Raw genomic sequence first — 15,030 nt, 5'->3', positions numbered from 1 at the left:
GACAAGGAGAGCCGCAAGTTCGACGCAGCTGGGAAAAGGGTTGCAGTACAAGCTGCAAACCAGTGGCGCATCGCTAACTCGCAGGCGCTCCTAGCGCGATATGACAGAGCCCATTGGGACGAGATGCAGCATCTCATCGAGCATCTACCCAAAGAATTCCAGAAACGGGCAAAACAAGTGGTTGAGGAGGGACAAAATATCTCCAACAACCAAATACGTCCCTCTATGGATGCAGCGGATACAGCTGCAAGAACAATAAATACTGCGGTAACCATAAGGAGGCACGCATGGTTACGCACATCCGGCTTCAAACCCGAGATACAACAGGCAGTGCTCAATATGCCGTTCAATGAACAATTGTTTGGACCCGAAGTGGACACGGCAATTGAAAAATTGAAAAAAGATACTGACACAGCTAAGGCCATGGGCGCACTCTATTCCCCGCAGGGCAGAGGCACTTTTGGCACGTTTCGCAAAACAACCTTCAGAGGGGGGTTTCAAGGTCAAACCACACAAGCTAGTACCTCACAAACAACACCGTCTACCTACCAGGGACAGTACCAAAGGGGAGGCTTTCGGGGCCAATACAGAGGGTGACAATTCCCTAGAAACCGGGGAAAATTTCAGGGTCCCAAGACCCCACCAACCAAACAGTGACTCACAAGTCACTCAACCCCTTCACACAACACCAGTGGGGGGAAGACTAAGCCAGTTCTACAAATTTTGGGAGGAGATAACAACAGACACTTGGGTCTTAGCAATTATCCGGCATGGTTATTGCATAGAATTTCTCCAACTCCCTCCAAACGTCCCACCAAAAACACAGAATATGTCAAAACAGCATTTAGACCTTCTACAACTAGAAGTTCAAGCATTACTGCAAAAAGACGCAATAGAATTAGTACCAGGTCCACAAAAGAACACAGGAGTTTACTCACTGTACTTTCTAATACCAAAAAAAAGACAAAACACTGAGACCAATCTTAGATCTCAGAACACTAAACACCTACATCAAATCGGAACACTTTCACATGGTCACGCTACAGGACGTATTACCACTGTTGAGACAACAAGACTACATGACAACCTTAGATCTAAAAGACGCGTATTTCCACATACAGATACATCCCTCGCACAGGAAATACCTAAGGTTCGTATTCAAGGGAATACATTACCAATTCAAAGTGTTGCCGTTCGGTATAACAACCGCACCAAGAGTCTTTACAAAATGTCTAGCAGTAGTAGCTGCACATATCAGAAGGCAGCAAATACACGTGTTCCCCTACCTAGACGATTGGCTAATCAAGACCAACTCCCTAACAAAGTGTTCACACCACACAGATTATGTCATACAAACCCTCTACAAACTAGGGTTCTCCATCAACTATCCAAAGTCACACATTCTGCCGTGCCAAACACAGCAATACTTAGGAGCGACAATCAACACAACAAAAGGGATAGCCACTCCAAGTCTACAAAGGGTTCAAAATTTTTACAAAGTCATACAAGCCATGTATCCAACACACAAAATACATGCAAAGATGGTGTTAAAACTCCTAGGCATGATGTCCTCATGCATAGCCATTGTCCCAAACGCAAGATTGCACATGAGGCCCTTACAACAGTGCCTAGCATCACAATGGTCACATGCACAGGGTCACCTTCTAGATCTGGTGTTGATAGACCGCCAAACATACATCTCGCTTCTATGGTGGAACAGTATAAATTTAAACAAAGGGCGGCCTTTCCAAGACCCAGTGCCACAATACGTGATAACTACAGATGCTTCCATGACAGGGTGGGGAGCACACCTCAATCAACACAGCATCCAAGGACAATGGGACGTACATCAAAGAAGGTTTCATATAAATCACCTCAAATTGTTAGCAGTATTCCTAGCGTTGAAAGCATTTCAACCCATCATAATCCACAAATACATTCTTGTCAAAACAGACAACATGACAACAATGTATTATCTAAACAAACAGGGGGGAACACACTAGACACAGCTGTGTCTCCTAGCACAAAGGATATGGCAGTGGGCAATTCACAACCACATTCGCCTAATAGCACAGTTTATTCCAGGGATCCAGAACCAGCTAGCAGACAATCTCTCTCGGGATCACCAACAAGTACACGAATGGGAGATTCACCCCCAAATTCTAAAATCTTACTTCCAAATTTGGGGAACACCTCAAATAGACCTATTTGCAACAAAAGAGAACGCAAAATGCCAAAACTTCGCATCCAGGTACCCACACCAGCATTCTCAAGGCAATGCTCTATGGATGAATTGGTCAGGGATATTTGCGTACGCTTTTCCCCCTCTCCCTCTTCTTCCATATCTAGTAAACAGATTGAGTCAAAACAAACTCAAACTCCTACTAATAGCACCTACATGGGCAAGACAACCTTGGTATACAACACTACTAGACCTGTCAGTAGTGCCTCATGTCAAACTACCCAACAGACCAGATCTGTTAACACAGCACAAACAACAGATCCGGCATCCAAACCCAGCATCGCTGAATCTAGCAATTTGGCTCCTGAAATCCTAGAATTTGGACACTTTAACCTCACACAAGAATGTATGGAGGTCATAAAACAAGCTAGAAGGCCATCCACTAGACACTGCTATGCAAGTAACTGGAAAAGATTTGTTTGCTACTGCCATAATAATCAAGTTCAACCATTACATGCATCTCCAACAGATATAGTAGGATACTTACTACATTTGCAGAAATCAAATCTTGCCTTCTCTTCCATAAAGATACATCTCGCAGCAATATCTCCATACCTGCAGATTACTCATTCAACTTCACTGTTTAGAATACCTGTCATTAAAGCATTTATGGAAGGCCTAAAAAGAATTATACCACCAAGAACACCACCTGTTCCTTCATGGAACCTCAACATTGTCTTAACAAGACTCATGGGTCTACCTTTCGAACTCATGCCTTCTTGCGAAATACAATACCTAACGTGGAAAGTTGCATTTCTCATTACCATTACATCTCTAAGAAGAGTAAGTGAAATTCAGGCGTTTACTATACAGGAACCATTTATTCAAATACACAAAAATAAGGTAGTTCTAAGAACCAATCCCAAATTCTTACCAAAAGTTATCTCACCGTTTCACTTAAATCAAACAGTAGAACTACCAGTGTTCTTTCCACAGCCAGACTCAATAGCTGAAAGGGCACTACATACATTAGACATCAAAAGAGCACTAATGTACTACATTGACAGAACAAAACTAATTAGGAAAACAAAACAACTATTTATTGCATTTCAAAAACCTCATACAGGAAACCCAATATCAAAACAAGGTATAGCCAGATGGATAGTTAAGTGCATCCAAACCTGCTACCTTAAACCAAAGAGAGAGCTGCCTATTACACCAAAGACACACTCAACCAGAAAGAAAGGCGCTACCATGGCCTTCCTAGGAAATATTCCAATGAACGAAATATGTAAGGCAGCAACATGGTCTACGCCTCACACATTTACTAAGCACTACTGTGTAGACGTGCTATCTGCACAACAAGCCACAGTAGGTCAAGCTGTACTAAGAACTTTATTTCAAACTACTTCCACTCCTACAGGCTGAACCACCGCTTTTGGGGAGATAACTGCTTACTAGTCTATGCACAGCATGTGTATCTGCAGCTACACATGCCATCGAACGGAAAATGTCACTTACCCAGTGTACATCTGTTCGTGGCATTAGTCGCTGCAGATTCACATGCGCCCTCCCACCTCCCCGGGAGCCTGTAGCCGTTTGGAAGTAATCTCCAACATTTGTACATTTGTAAATATTACCTTAACCTTTATCTTGTACATACTTATTCATTCCATTGCATGGGCACTATTACTAACATACACAACTCCTACCTCACCCTCTGCGGGGAAAACAATCTAAGATGGAGTCGACGCCCATGCGCAATGGAAACAAAGGAGGAGGAGTCCCTCGGTCTCGTGACTCGAAAAGACTTCTTCAAAGAAAAACAACTTGTAACACTCCGACCCAACACCAGACGGCGGACTATGCACAGCATGTGAATCTGCAGTGACTAATTCCACGAACAGATGTACACTGGGTAAGTGACATTTTCCTTTTAAGTTAATTCTTGCAAAATCCATATCTTTATAATTGTATGTTGGATTTTTCTCGTTTTGTTCTTGTTTCGCACTAATAAATATTGGCTATTTTTCTAAAACTGATGTGGTGTCCTTTTGTAGTGTTTTCACTGTATTACTGTGTTTTATGTGCCAATGTCTTACACATTGCCTCTGAGATAAGCCTGATTGATTCTGCCAGGCTACTGAACAGGGGTTATCTTAGTTGTGACTCTCTTATCCTGACTAGGAAGAAGAGTCCCTACTTGGACAAGGTGTAAGCCACTGCAAACTAGAGATCCCATTTCTAACAACCTCGATATATGTCTTAAGGGCAGTGAAGGCTTTACCTGCAAGACCACTCTCCTCATCCCGCTTCTGATCAGACCTTAGAATTAAAGCCTATTTGGCCTTGATTGAAACAAATTTGTTATAGTTAAATCTTTCCATTTCTGAGATTCCCTCAGTCTTCTTTTTGGGTTCCAGATGGGATGAGCCTCGTTAGCTGTTTTTTTTTGGGCAGTGTACCTAAGGCTGTACCATTTGTAAGAGACTTGGGGAAAATGCTGCACACTGCCCTGTCGTAAGTGTCTGGTACCTAAGGCCACCCAAGGTCATCTGTTAACATCTACACATTCTCTGCTTTATTTTTCCATTGTTCCCTATAGAGGGGTTGATGCCAATGCTTTTGTTGAAGCTTCCACTGATGTTGGTCACTGTCTGGCCTGGAATCCCTAAAAAATTACAAACAGTCCAGAATGCAATACATTTCATACCCCAGACACACTCATTCATTTCTCCAAAAGAAAAAAAAAAAGCATTAAAGAAAGCGATTAGTTAACTAATGGCTTGAACATGGTGGAACGTCCTACCGATCCCAGCCTCTCAAACACATTCAAAACAGTTGTTCTAGAAATCTTCTCTTGGCATATTGACGAGAGAGCTCATCATGTTCCCCTAGCTGAAATGAATTCATCATACATTGAACCACACTAAAGAAAGTGAGACTGCCATGCTGAGACATTGAGCTACAGGTCAATAGCTAATAGGCCATTCTTTGATAAACTCAGTGAAAGTGCAGCATTTTGGTGTGGACATTCCAGGGGTGTTCTGTGATGTGGGTGAATTTAATTCCATCACTTGATGGGAAGATGACGTTGAGTGTGTGCCTGGCTTTGTGTGGGTTCTGGGACCAGGTGGGTGAGGTCGATGTTGTTCAGGCTCTCTAGGAGGGTAGTGTAGTGTAGTTGGGGTCGTCTACGTGGGAATTGAGATCGCAGAGTAGAACGTAGTGGTGGGAGTCAATTGCTGGTGGGGGAGCGATGAGGTTGGAGTTGGCGTCACACAAAGCTGGTCGTGGCCCCGGGGTTCTATAGGCGAGGGTGCTTCTTATCAATATTTTGGTGTCAGTTTGTAGTCTGAATTAGAGATGTTCCAAGAGCGGCATTAGGTTGTCATTGGCAAAATTGTATTGTATGGTTTCCTTGAAGAAGATGGTGATTTCCCCCTCTGTTAGTTGAGGCGATCTCTGTGTATCATCTCGTAGCCACCTGGAGTGGCGGAGGCGATAGCGATGTTGGGGTTCGAGTGCTGGTTGAGCCATGCTTCGGTGATGAAAGCAACATCAGGGGAGAGGGTAGTGATGGTGTCCCAGATTTCCGTGGCATGTTTGCAGAGGTAGCAGGCATTGAGCAGGATGCACTGAAGTGGTTCCAGGTTGTTCTTGGTCTTTAGAGTGGAAGCGGCGTCGGGTCCGGTACGGGTATGTGGTCCAGTATGGGTAGGTGGTCCTGTGTGACATGAGAAGCTGCAGCAGCTGGGAAGATGTGTAGCATCTGTTGGTGCAGTGTCCGAGGTCAAGGCCCAGGAGCTCCTTGGTAGTGTGAGGACCAGGGGTCCTGGCACAGATGGACTTGCCTTTGGCGCACCGCCAGTGCCCCCGCTGTGCAGCCGCACCGCAGTCTCCATAAGAAGTCGGGTGGGGGGGAGGCAAGAGGGCAGATAGCAGGATCAGCGGCAAGGCGGGAAAAAAATATGTTAGGAACAGGTGGGAGATAATGAAGGCTCTGGCCTTAATCTGTCTCCAGGAGAACCTGTGCTTAAATTAACCCCAAAATTAAATTAAAATAAAACCCCCTACAAAATAAGCCAATACTGGGCCTTTAAGCAATCTTGGCCCCAAGATGCCCAACCCAGTGTGGTACCCCTGTGTCACCCAAAATCTTTGTACGCCTGTGAGGCTGACCGTCTGCGTGAAATTCTAGAGTCTGAACGCCAGTTTTGAAGGAATTCCTATGATTTTGCCTTATGCCGTTGGCAGATACAGGTACATGACCCAAGAACTTTATTCCTGTCTACAGCTGATCATAAGTTTCTTCCTAAGTAAATGCCTACACACACAAGAATACAGCAATATCTCCTTGACTTATTCAGACACACAAATCAACAAATCTAAACCAAACACCCACCACATTTGGTTAATTCTGACTCATTGAAACCCAATAGCCCTTAACACCCTCTAACCCTGCTTCATGTTAGTGATCCAGGTTTCAGCTAGTTATTGTTTGCTTTTATTTCCGAACAGGAAACCATGTTCGTCTTGGTGGGGTTGAGCTTCAGGTAGATGCAGGGACTCCTGTGTTATTTTCAGTGTATTATTGAAATTCCATGCTGTTGTCTGTGAGTACTCTTTTAAAGGGCTTTACATAGAGGTTGAGCCCAGGGGTGTGGGTTAATCTGCAAGTGATGCAGAACGGTGGGGACCTTGATGTACCTATGTGAACAAACCAGTGTCAGTTTAGTTGTATAGGTTAGAGGTGAACCAGTGGAGAACATTAACAGCAACTTCCAGTTGAGATGTCAAGGGAGATAGTGGGCCCAGAAGTATCAGGAGGCAAGAGCCATCTTTGTAGTCTGCTGGTCGTCATCTGCTCCTTGTATGGTGGTGGTTCCATGATGCAGTCTGATTGATAGTCGTGAAGGGGATTTGTGTTGATGTGTTTTTAAAGTCTTGTGTAGACTGTTTTTTTTTCTTTTTTTTCTGTAAATAATCTTGACTACAAAGAGTAGATGAGTGATGGACGAATAGTTATCAGGGTCTAATGTCAGTCACTCGCCTGTAAAATCACACCCTTGGGTGTCACATTTAACAAACGTATAGCAACAAACGGGTACAAAAGTGTACCTCCCTAGGAGACTAAAATACTTTCATCCTTCTCCACAGCAGCTTGGAGTTCCTCCGGACTGCTTATGTAAGATTCTCTGATGCAGCATCTGCCCATTGGTCATCTTCCAACTTCTGCCCCCATCCGCCCCCCCTCCACCTACCACTAATCGGAGCAGGGTGTTGCCAAATAGAAGGACTGTGCGGTCCGAAGAGGCGCTGAAGTGCCTCACAAACATTGTCTGGACTTTCTGTAAGATAAGTTGCTCACCTTTCTTTCGACCACAAAATATCCCTTTTCCGATTCAGCCAATGCCATCGATGCAATGAAGTTATAACTTCCCTCCATGTTGTATCTAGTTGTAAACTGATCTGTTTCTGTACTCTGGCATTTATTTTATATTTTGTCAGTATTTTTCAGTGCAGGAAACTCACTAATATCCATTTTGTATTTTTTTGAATTTTTTTATTTAAACACATTTGGCTAGCCACATCCCACATATGCGTTAAATTATTTGCAAAGGTAATAACCATTTCCATGTTCTTATTATCGCGTAGTTTAAAAACAAGGTTAAAACAAAAACTTGTGGTGCTGTGTTCACCAGAGCTGAAAAACGATTAATTTAACCACCATCTAAAGTTGTAAAACTTAACAAATACATTTCTTTGACACTGCAAAAAATGCAATGTACATTATAACATTAACCTATAAAGATGGTTTCCTGCATAATCTACATAATTGTTATAAAATATTGCATCCTACTACAGCTAACGTCTTAAGAATAGTTCTACCATGACATTACCATTTTCTGTTGCATTTAATGATAACTAAAGCTTCAAGTGTCAACCCGTATCAGAGGAGAATGAAAAAGCATGGTGTGAAAATGTATTGTTACAAGAGGCAATTAAGTAATCCTCCCCGCCAACTGACATCCTTTGGTAGCTCTAGAAGTAATCTCTACTCCATTCCAGAACTCCTTGACAACCTACTTCCAAATCAATCATCTCCATATACAGCCCATTACAACATTTGCATGTCCCGTCTGTGCAGGAGGGAAGTTTCATGTAACTGTATAGCGGATGCCTTTCTCAGGAAGCATTGACTAGTTGGGTGCTTTCCTGCCACGTACCCCTCCCCCTAGGAATTAGTCCTACAGAGAGCCCTAGTGACTCCAGACCAGTGGAAATACTTGCAGGTAACAAGGTTCTCATAATCTCGATGGGGTTGGCTGCTGTGGTTACTGGCTCCTTCAAGATCACAGTGGGGCTCGTAATGAGGCTCTTAGTGCAAGAAATCACTAACAGATCCCTTTGGGTTCCATCATTATCTAGCAAACAAAGAGTTGTCTTCCACCAATACACAATCATCTCCGATATTTTTGTGTATGCGTGAGAGAGATGTGGTTGAGATGATGGAAGCCTTTGATGAAGCCAACACTCCTGGGCTAATTCAATTCTGACTTTTCACCATGTTGGCACCTAGCAAGAGGTCATGTGATCCGGCTACCATCTTTGAGATCGCCATCTGAAATCATCAAAGGTCAAAATAAATTTACAAGTTACCAACTCACATTTTACCCTGTACTTCTCTTCTCTACCCTTTCTTCTTTGGGGAAAAAAAAAAATATTAGACTGGTTGGATATTTCTCATGCTGGTATTGCAGACGAGCAGAGGTGGAAGTAAGCAGATGATTATCAGGTGAACATAGTGCACTGTACAACTGCAGTAGAAATCTAGTTCGCAGAAGCACTTTGAGTTAGAGGGGCAGGGTCTACGACAGTCGCTTAGAGGATAGTAACCTACACTTTCTCTATTGGATGTTAAATAGCTCAGTGATGGTGTAACTCATGGGTACTCACAAACATTTTCCCAGGGGCCACAAACTATGGTCTGTGGTGTGCCCGAGGGTCACATTAATTGAAGCGCTGTGGGAGTGGGGCTTTTGGCGGGGTTAAGGTGAGACCAGGGGAAGCAAATAACTGACATGGTGTGCTCAGTGAGTCATGGACTTATTTTCAGAGTTCCTTTCCATACTGGCCTGTAAATTAAGCCCTTTGTCACTAGAATAGTCGTAGAGTTGACAGTACTGTTATTCTATATCTGAATTGCTGTACCTCCACCGCACCTTGGGATAAGTCTTTCTGCTTGCGATCGCTACCTTTGGGGAGGCAAGTGTAAAAAGTTGACTTGATTATTGACCTGAATCGATTATTGAACTGAATTCAATTGAACTCACATTGCACAACATGAAACCAGAAGACCTACGATCAATCCCGGCTTCTCCATTTGACCCAGTTGTTTGATCCTATGCAATTCCCTAATTTCGCTTTGCCTCCTTTTTCTTCATTATGACATATAAGAGCACCTTGAAATGAATGAGTTCAGGATATATGCTGTACAATCCTCGTGTGTTTGATTTAATGAACTACAATATTGTCCATACATAATAACTCTGACCTCCCAGAGAGTTCCACGTGGCAACTGACTTGCCTCTTAGTTCACTGTTGGCATTGTTGACAGGGTATGAAGAGGCATGAATATTTCTACACGAATTTTTTAAAACGCTCAGTTTTAAATAAAATACTTTGGACTGCACTAATCTATTCTGATGTAATAAGGTGTACCGCTTCTACTTGTTAATGAAATTCACTTTTTCAATTTTGAAGAGACTTGATTATATTTTTTTAAGTTTTGTTGCAAGATGTATTAAAAAATTAATGTGTTCCTAAAGTTAAGTTTTGCAGGACACCTTATTCGATCCCTTTCTTTTACTCCAGTTAGCCTGTAAAATAAACACTTTTCAGTTTATTTAACATGTTTTAAAATGAGTGCTTCCTGAATTAAACAGCAGCCCAGTGCAGTCATTCAGCTGAGGGCAGCATGTGAAGGTCAGGAAAGCAGGATGTGACCTCCGGGCCGTACTTTGCGAACCATGGCTGTAACTGAATTTGAAATCATTGTTTGATGTTTCCACTAATACAGAACACGATCTCACCATAGTGATGGTCTCGGACAGCATCAAAGAGGAGGAAGCGCTCTATCCATTGGCTGAACAGAACCCACGGAATGGTAAAAACATTCACAACCCTAGTGTTATGTCCTTTTTTATTTTTTTATTTTTTTTAATCTCTATTCAAATGAATGTGATTTTTTTTGTTGTTGTTTTGGTTCTAACTCTAAACTTATCGGTGGAACATTTAGGACTGCTCGTAATCAAAGACACATCTAGGGAACAGATGGGTTAGTAGGTACTGTAACAGCGACTAATTTAGAGGATCTCATAAAGGGAAGGGGGAGAGGTGGGTAATGGGGCGAAGAGGAGGCCAGGAGTTCCAGGGATGCGTAGCGGCATGTCCCTATAGGTCATGAGGATTGGCTAGAGTTTCCCACCATCAAGAGATAGTTACAAGGAGGGTGTCCTATCTTTTTAGGCCTTGAGGTTGAGGGCTGTAGGGATGCATATAATTAGCTAGTGGCGTCACAAAAGACCAGCCAGTCAAGCCAGACCTTGGTGGAAGGTGGGTGTCTGGTGCCCCAATTAGCTAGCAGTAGTGCAATGGCGGTAAAGTGATGCAGTTTCTTAGAGATTTCCTACACGTATTCCAACAGTGCAATAAGGGGTAAGATCCAGGTCTATCATTTGGGTCAATAGAGTATAGACGGCCTGCCAGTAAGGAGCAGATCAGGTTCATGGTCACGATAGATGGGCGAAGTCTGCCTCCGGGCTGCAGCATTTGGGGCAGGCTGAGGATTTCAAGCGGTCTAAGTGTGCCGAGAATCTAGGTGTGACATACACTATGCACAATCATTTTTAATGTATGAGTTTATGGCAATGATTGGGTGAGACGAGGCATGTCTGGGTGCAACAAGCCCACCACATTTTGTCCGTAATGGATCGTCCCAGATCTGCCTCCCAAGAACTGCGGAGTTTCTCATGCAGGGCAAGGATGGCAATGCTTCTGCGATATAGTTGTGAGACCAGCTGCCCCCCCTCTTCATTGGCAGTCCGAGAAATCTGGGTGCAGGGGTTTGGGGGGAGTCAGCCAGGGTCAGGTTCTATGTTGGGATGGTGGCTCAAAGTGCACTCCGGATGGCAGAATAAGGAAACAGTCCATATACATGGCAGTGGGAAGGTGTTCTTCGTAAGATATAGCTATCACATGTCCTGCAGGGAAAAGATCACAAAAACAGCATAGTGCGTGTCGCATGAGAGTACACGGCACTAGTTGTTCACAAGTAATGGGCAGCCAGTGATTGGACGGTAAATGCAACAGTGGAGAATAGAGGAGATCAGCCCCCAGGAGCCTCAAAATCGTCCTCCATGGGCAGGTATTGGTTGATAAATACTGACTGTCCGTAGAGGTCAATGGAAGACCAGTGGGGAGAAGGGAGGCAAGGGGAATCGGGCAGTCAATTCTTCTCAGGCTTTGCATATGGAATTCGAGCATCAGCATGGAACCAGTGGTGGGCAAATTGGCATTGTGATGCCAAGTAATATAATTGCAGGTGTGGGACGCCAAAGCCGCCTGCTCGTACAGTAGCAACAACGTGGCCCAGATGACACAGAGGCACCGACCGGCCAGGGTAAGTTTCTGAAAAAGACTCCGCAGGGTAGCAAAAAATAAATGTAGTAAGTGGAATGGGAATGTTTAAAAATAGGTATAAAAAAAAAAACAGGGCGGAAATACCATTTTTATTATGGTGATGCGGGCAGTCATAGACTTTTGGATTTGTCTCCCAATTTCTACCTGGGAAGTTGATTTATCCACGGCCGGGCCATAGTTGGCTGTAATTACTTGCTCCTTATCTTGGTGGAGGAGTGTACCGAGGCAGCGAACAGGGCCCGCCCACCAGGTCAGGGGGAATTCACTTTAAAAGGGGTCGGTAGCATCTGTAAGAGGAAACAGGCCAGATTTACACCAGTTAATGTGGAGGCTGAAGAACAACAAGCTGTCCCATTGGTGAGGCAGAGGGTGCAGAGCCTTCTCATCCCAGACTGCTGTTGCAATGATCTTACTTTAGATTTAAAGAAAGAATTGAATCTTTTGGTATTCCTGTTTCTTCTCAGTATGTGACAGTTTAATAAGTAAAATATTTGGTTAATATTGCAGGATTGTAATGTTTCATTATACAGACAGATAGCTAGATAGATGCATAGATAAAAGAAAATCAGTCACGACTACAATCTTGTGACAAGTTCACTTTTGTAAAAACCTTGGGCGTAGAGGAGAACAAAGTGTCAGAAGCCCACATATGCTAAAGGATAAGGCCAGGGAAGAAAAATATTCTTATAAATTCCAAAATATATATACTCTAATAAGAAGTCCTAACACACTATGCAGCCCATAGAGAGAAGGTTTCAAAGGAAGGGATATAGGAGGATGGGAGTCTGAAAAAATGGACAAAGATTTTGACGATACCTCAATCATTAAGCCAACCACCACAGAGACAAACGTGCCTCTTTATTCTGTATGGTGCATTGTGAGCAAGCTGTTCAAAGAAGGACTCTGTAGTCTACCTTCTTGTCGAGCTCCAATCGTCGAGTGCTGAATTTAGGTTTGGAAGAACCCTGAAGGCATTTTCAGACTCTATGATGACCTTCAGCCTAAGGTTCTCATCCTGAGAGCACTTGAATCAAGCCTATAATCCTGGACCTCTTTGACCTAATGATCGGAAAATCACAAAAATCTTTAACTGCACAACATGGATTTGATATATCGCATATATAGCAGTGCAGTTGACGTGCTCTATCCTTTAACAATCAGAGGTGCATGTAGGAAAGTACACTCTTTCTTGTCATGGTTTCCCCCATTTTCTGCCTATTGTCAGTATGCTTGAGAGTGTCTTCTGGGATCCTGCTAACCAGGACCCCAGTAGTTTTGTTCAACTCCTCTAAATTGTACCTTTTTCTTCCCACAATTGGCATACTGGTCCCCCCATGTAAGTCCCTTGTATATGGTACCTAGGTAGTCAGAGCATTGGGGTACCAGGGAATCCCTTTGGGCTGCAGCAGTTATTCTGCCACCCATAGGGAGCCCATGCAAAGGGTTCTGCAGGCCTGCCATTGCATTCTGCGTGACACAGGTGCATGCACCCGTTTTCACTACAGGTCACTGCACTGGGTCACTGTAAGTCACCCCTATGGGAGGCCCTCTCAACCCAAGGGCAGGGTGCATGTACCTGTGTGTGAGGGTACCCCTGCACTAGCAGAGGTGCCCCCACAAACTCCAGATCCATTTTCTTGGACGATGTGAGTGCGGGGATGCCATTTTACGCGTGTATTGGACATAGGTCACTACTTATGTCCAGCTACATAATGGTAACGCTGAACCTGGGCATGTTTGGTATCAAACATGTCGGAATCATACCCCAATACTTTTGCAAGTATTGGATGTATGATTCCATGCACTCTGGGGGCTCCTAAGACGACCCCCAGCATTGCTACCACCAGTTTTACAGGGTTTTTCAGGCAGCCCAAGCTGCTGCCACCCCTCAGACAGGTTTGTGCCCTCCTGCTGCTTGATCTGATCAAGCCCAGGAAGGCAGAACAAAGGATTTCCTTTGGGAGAGGGAGGTAACACCCACTCGCTTCGGAAATAGGTGTGACTGGCTTGAGAGAAGTATCCTCCCCAAGCCACTGGTATTCTTTGAAGGGCACAGTTGGTGCCCTCCGTGCATAAACAAGTCCACACCGGTTCAGGGACCCGAAATCCCTTCTCTGGTGTGAAACTGGACAATGGAAATGGGAATGACAACTCCCCTGTCCATCATAACAGCAGGGGTGGTGTTCAGAGCTCCTCCAGAGGGTCCATGGGTTCTGCCATCTTGTTTCCAAGGTTGGCAGGGAACTCTGGGAGCATCTGAGTGGCCAGTCCAGGCAGGTGACGTCTGAGCCCCCAGCTGATAGGTGCTTACCTGGCTAGGTAACCAATCCCCCCTTTCAGGGGTATTTAGGGTCTCTCTCTCTTGGGTGGGTCCTCCAATTCGGCTTGCAAGACTCCAGCAGGATTCCTCTGCAACCTCCACTTTGACTTCTGGCCACTGGAACCACGACTGGACCCTCCAGGAACCGACAACACAGCAATCCACGAAGAAGACTCTTCTGCAACTTTGTTTCCATGGCTCCTGCCAGCTTTTCAACATTTCCCCTGTGCATCGCCAGAAGACAGCAACTCTTCAGCCTGCACAAGAAGAACAAGGGAAAGGGTAAACTCAGTGTTGTCAGCATAGGAGATGATGGTGAATACATGGGAGCAAATGTTGCTGCCGAGGGGGAGAGCTAGGTGTTGAAAAATGTAGGGCTGCGAGAGAAACCTTATGGGACACCGCAGATCAGTTTAGAAGCATCAGCAGATTAGGAGTCGATGGTTGACGTTTTGGGCCTGTCCTGGAGGAAGGAACTGATCCATAGTTGATGCTGGGCCCCAAATTCTTACCTGTGGAGGAGTTGAATAAGGATAGTATTGAAGACGTAGTTGAATGCTGCCAAGAGGTCTAGAAGGATGAGTGCTGCTGTTTTCCCACTGTGCATGATGAGGTGGATGTCATTGGTCGCAGCATAGAGGGCTGTCTGTGTGTGGTTGGGTCTTAATCCGGAAGGTAAGGATCCAGGAAGTGGTTTGCATTGAGGTAGTTAGTCAGCTGGGTGTTGATGAGTTTCTCTAGGTCTTTGGCTGTGAAGGAAATGAGGGAGATAGGGCCTATGGTTGGCTAGCATCAGGGAGTCAGCTGAAGGCTTCTTGAGGAG

General features: G+C 44.4%; 1 protein-coding gene across 3 annotated transcripts in view; it reads left to right on the top strand.

The window, feature by feature from the left end:
• The window catches only part of LOC138248864 (zinc finger protein interacting with ribonucleoprotein K-like), a 123,895-nt gene that overhangs the window by 94,314 nt on the left and 14,551 nt on the right, over positions 1-15,030 (top strand). For all 3 annotated transcript variants that reach the window (XM_069202823.1, XM_069202821.1, XM_069202822.1), the window contains one exon: positions 10,266-10,352. In XM_069202823.1, the coding sequence (XP_069058924.1) occupies positions 10,266-10,352 (87 nt within the window). The remainder of the gene's footprint in view (positions 1-10,265; positions 10,353-15,030) is intronic.

The sequence above is a fragment of the Pleurodeles waltl genome, chromosome 8 (assembly GCF_031143425.1).
Source record: "Pleurodeles waltl isolate 20211129_DDA chromosome 8, aPleWal1.hap1.20221129, whole genome shotgun sequence".
Lineage (NCBI taxonomy): Eukaryota > Metazoa > Chordata > Amphibia > Caudata > Salamandridae > Pleurodeles > Pleurodeles waltl.
This window is presented reverse-complemented; position numbering and strand designations above follow the sequence as displayed.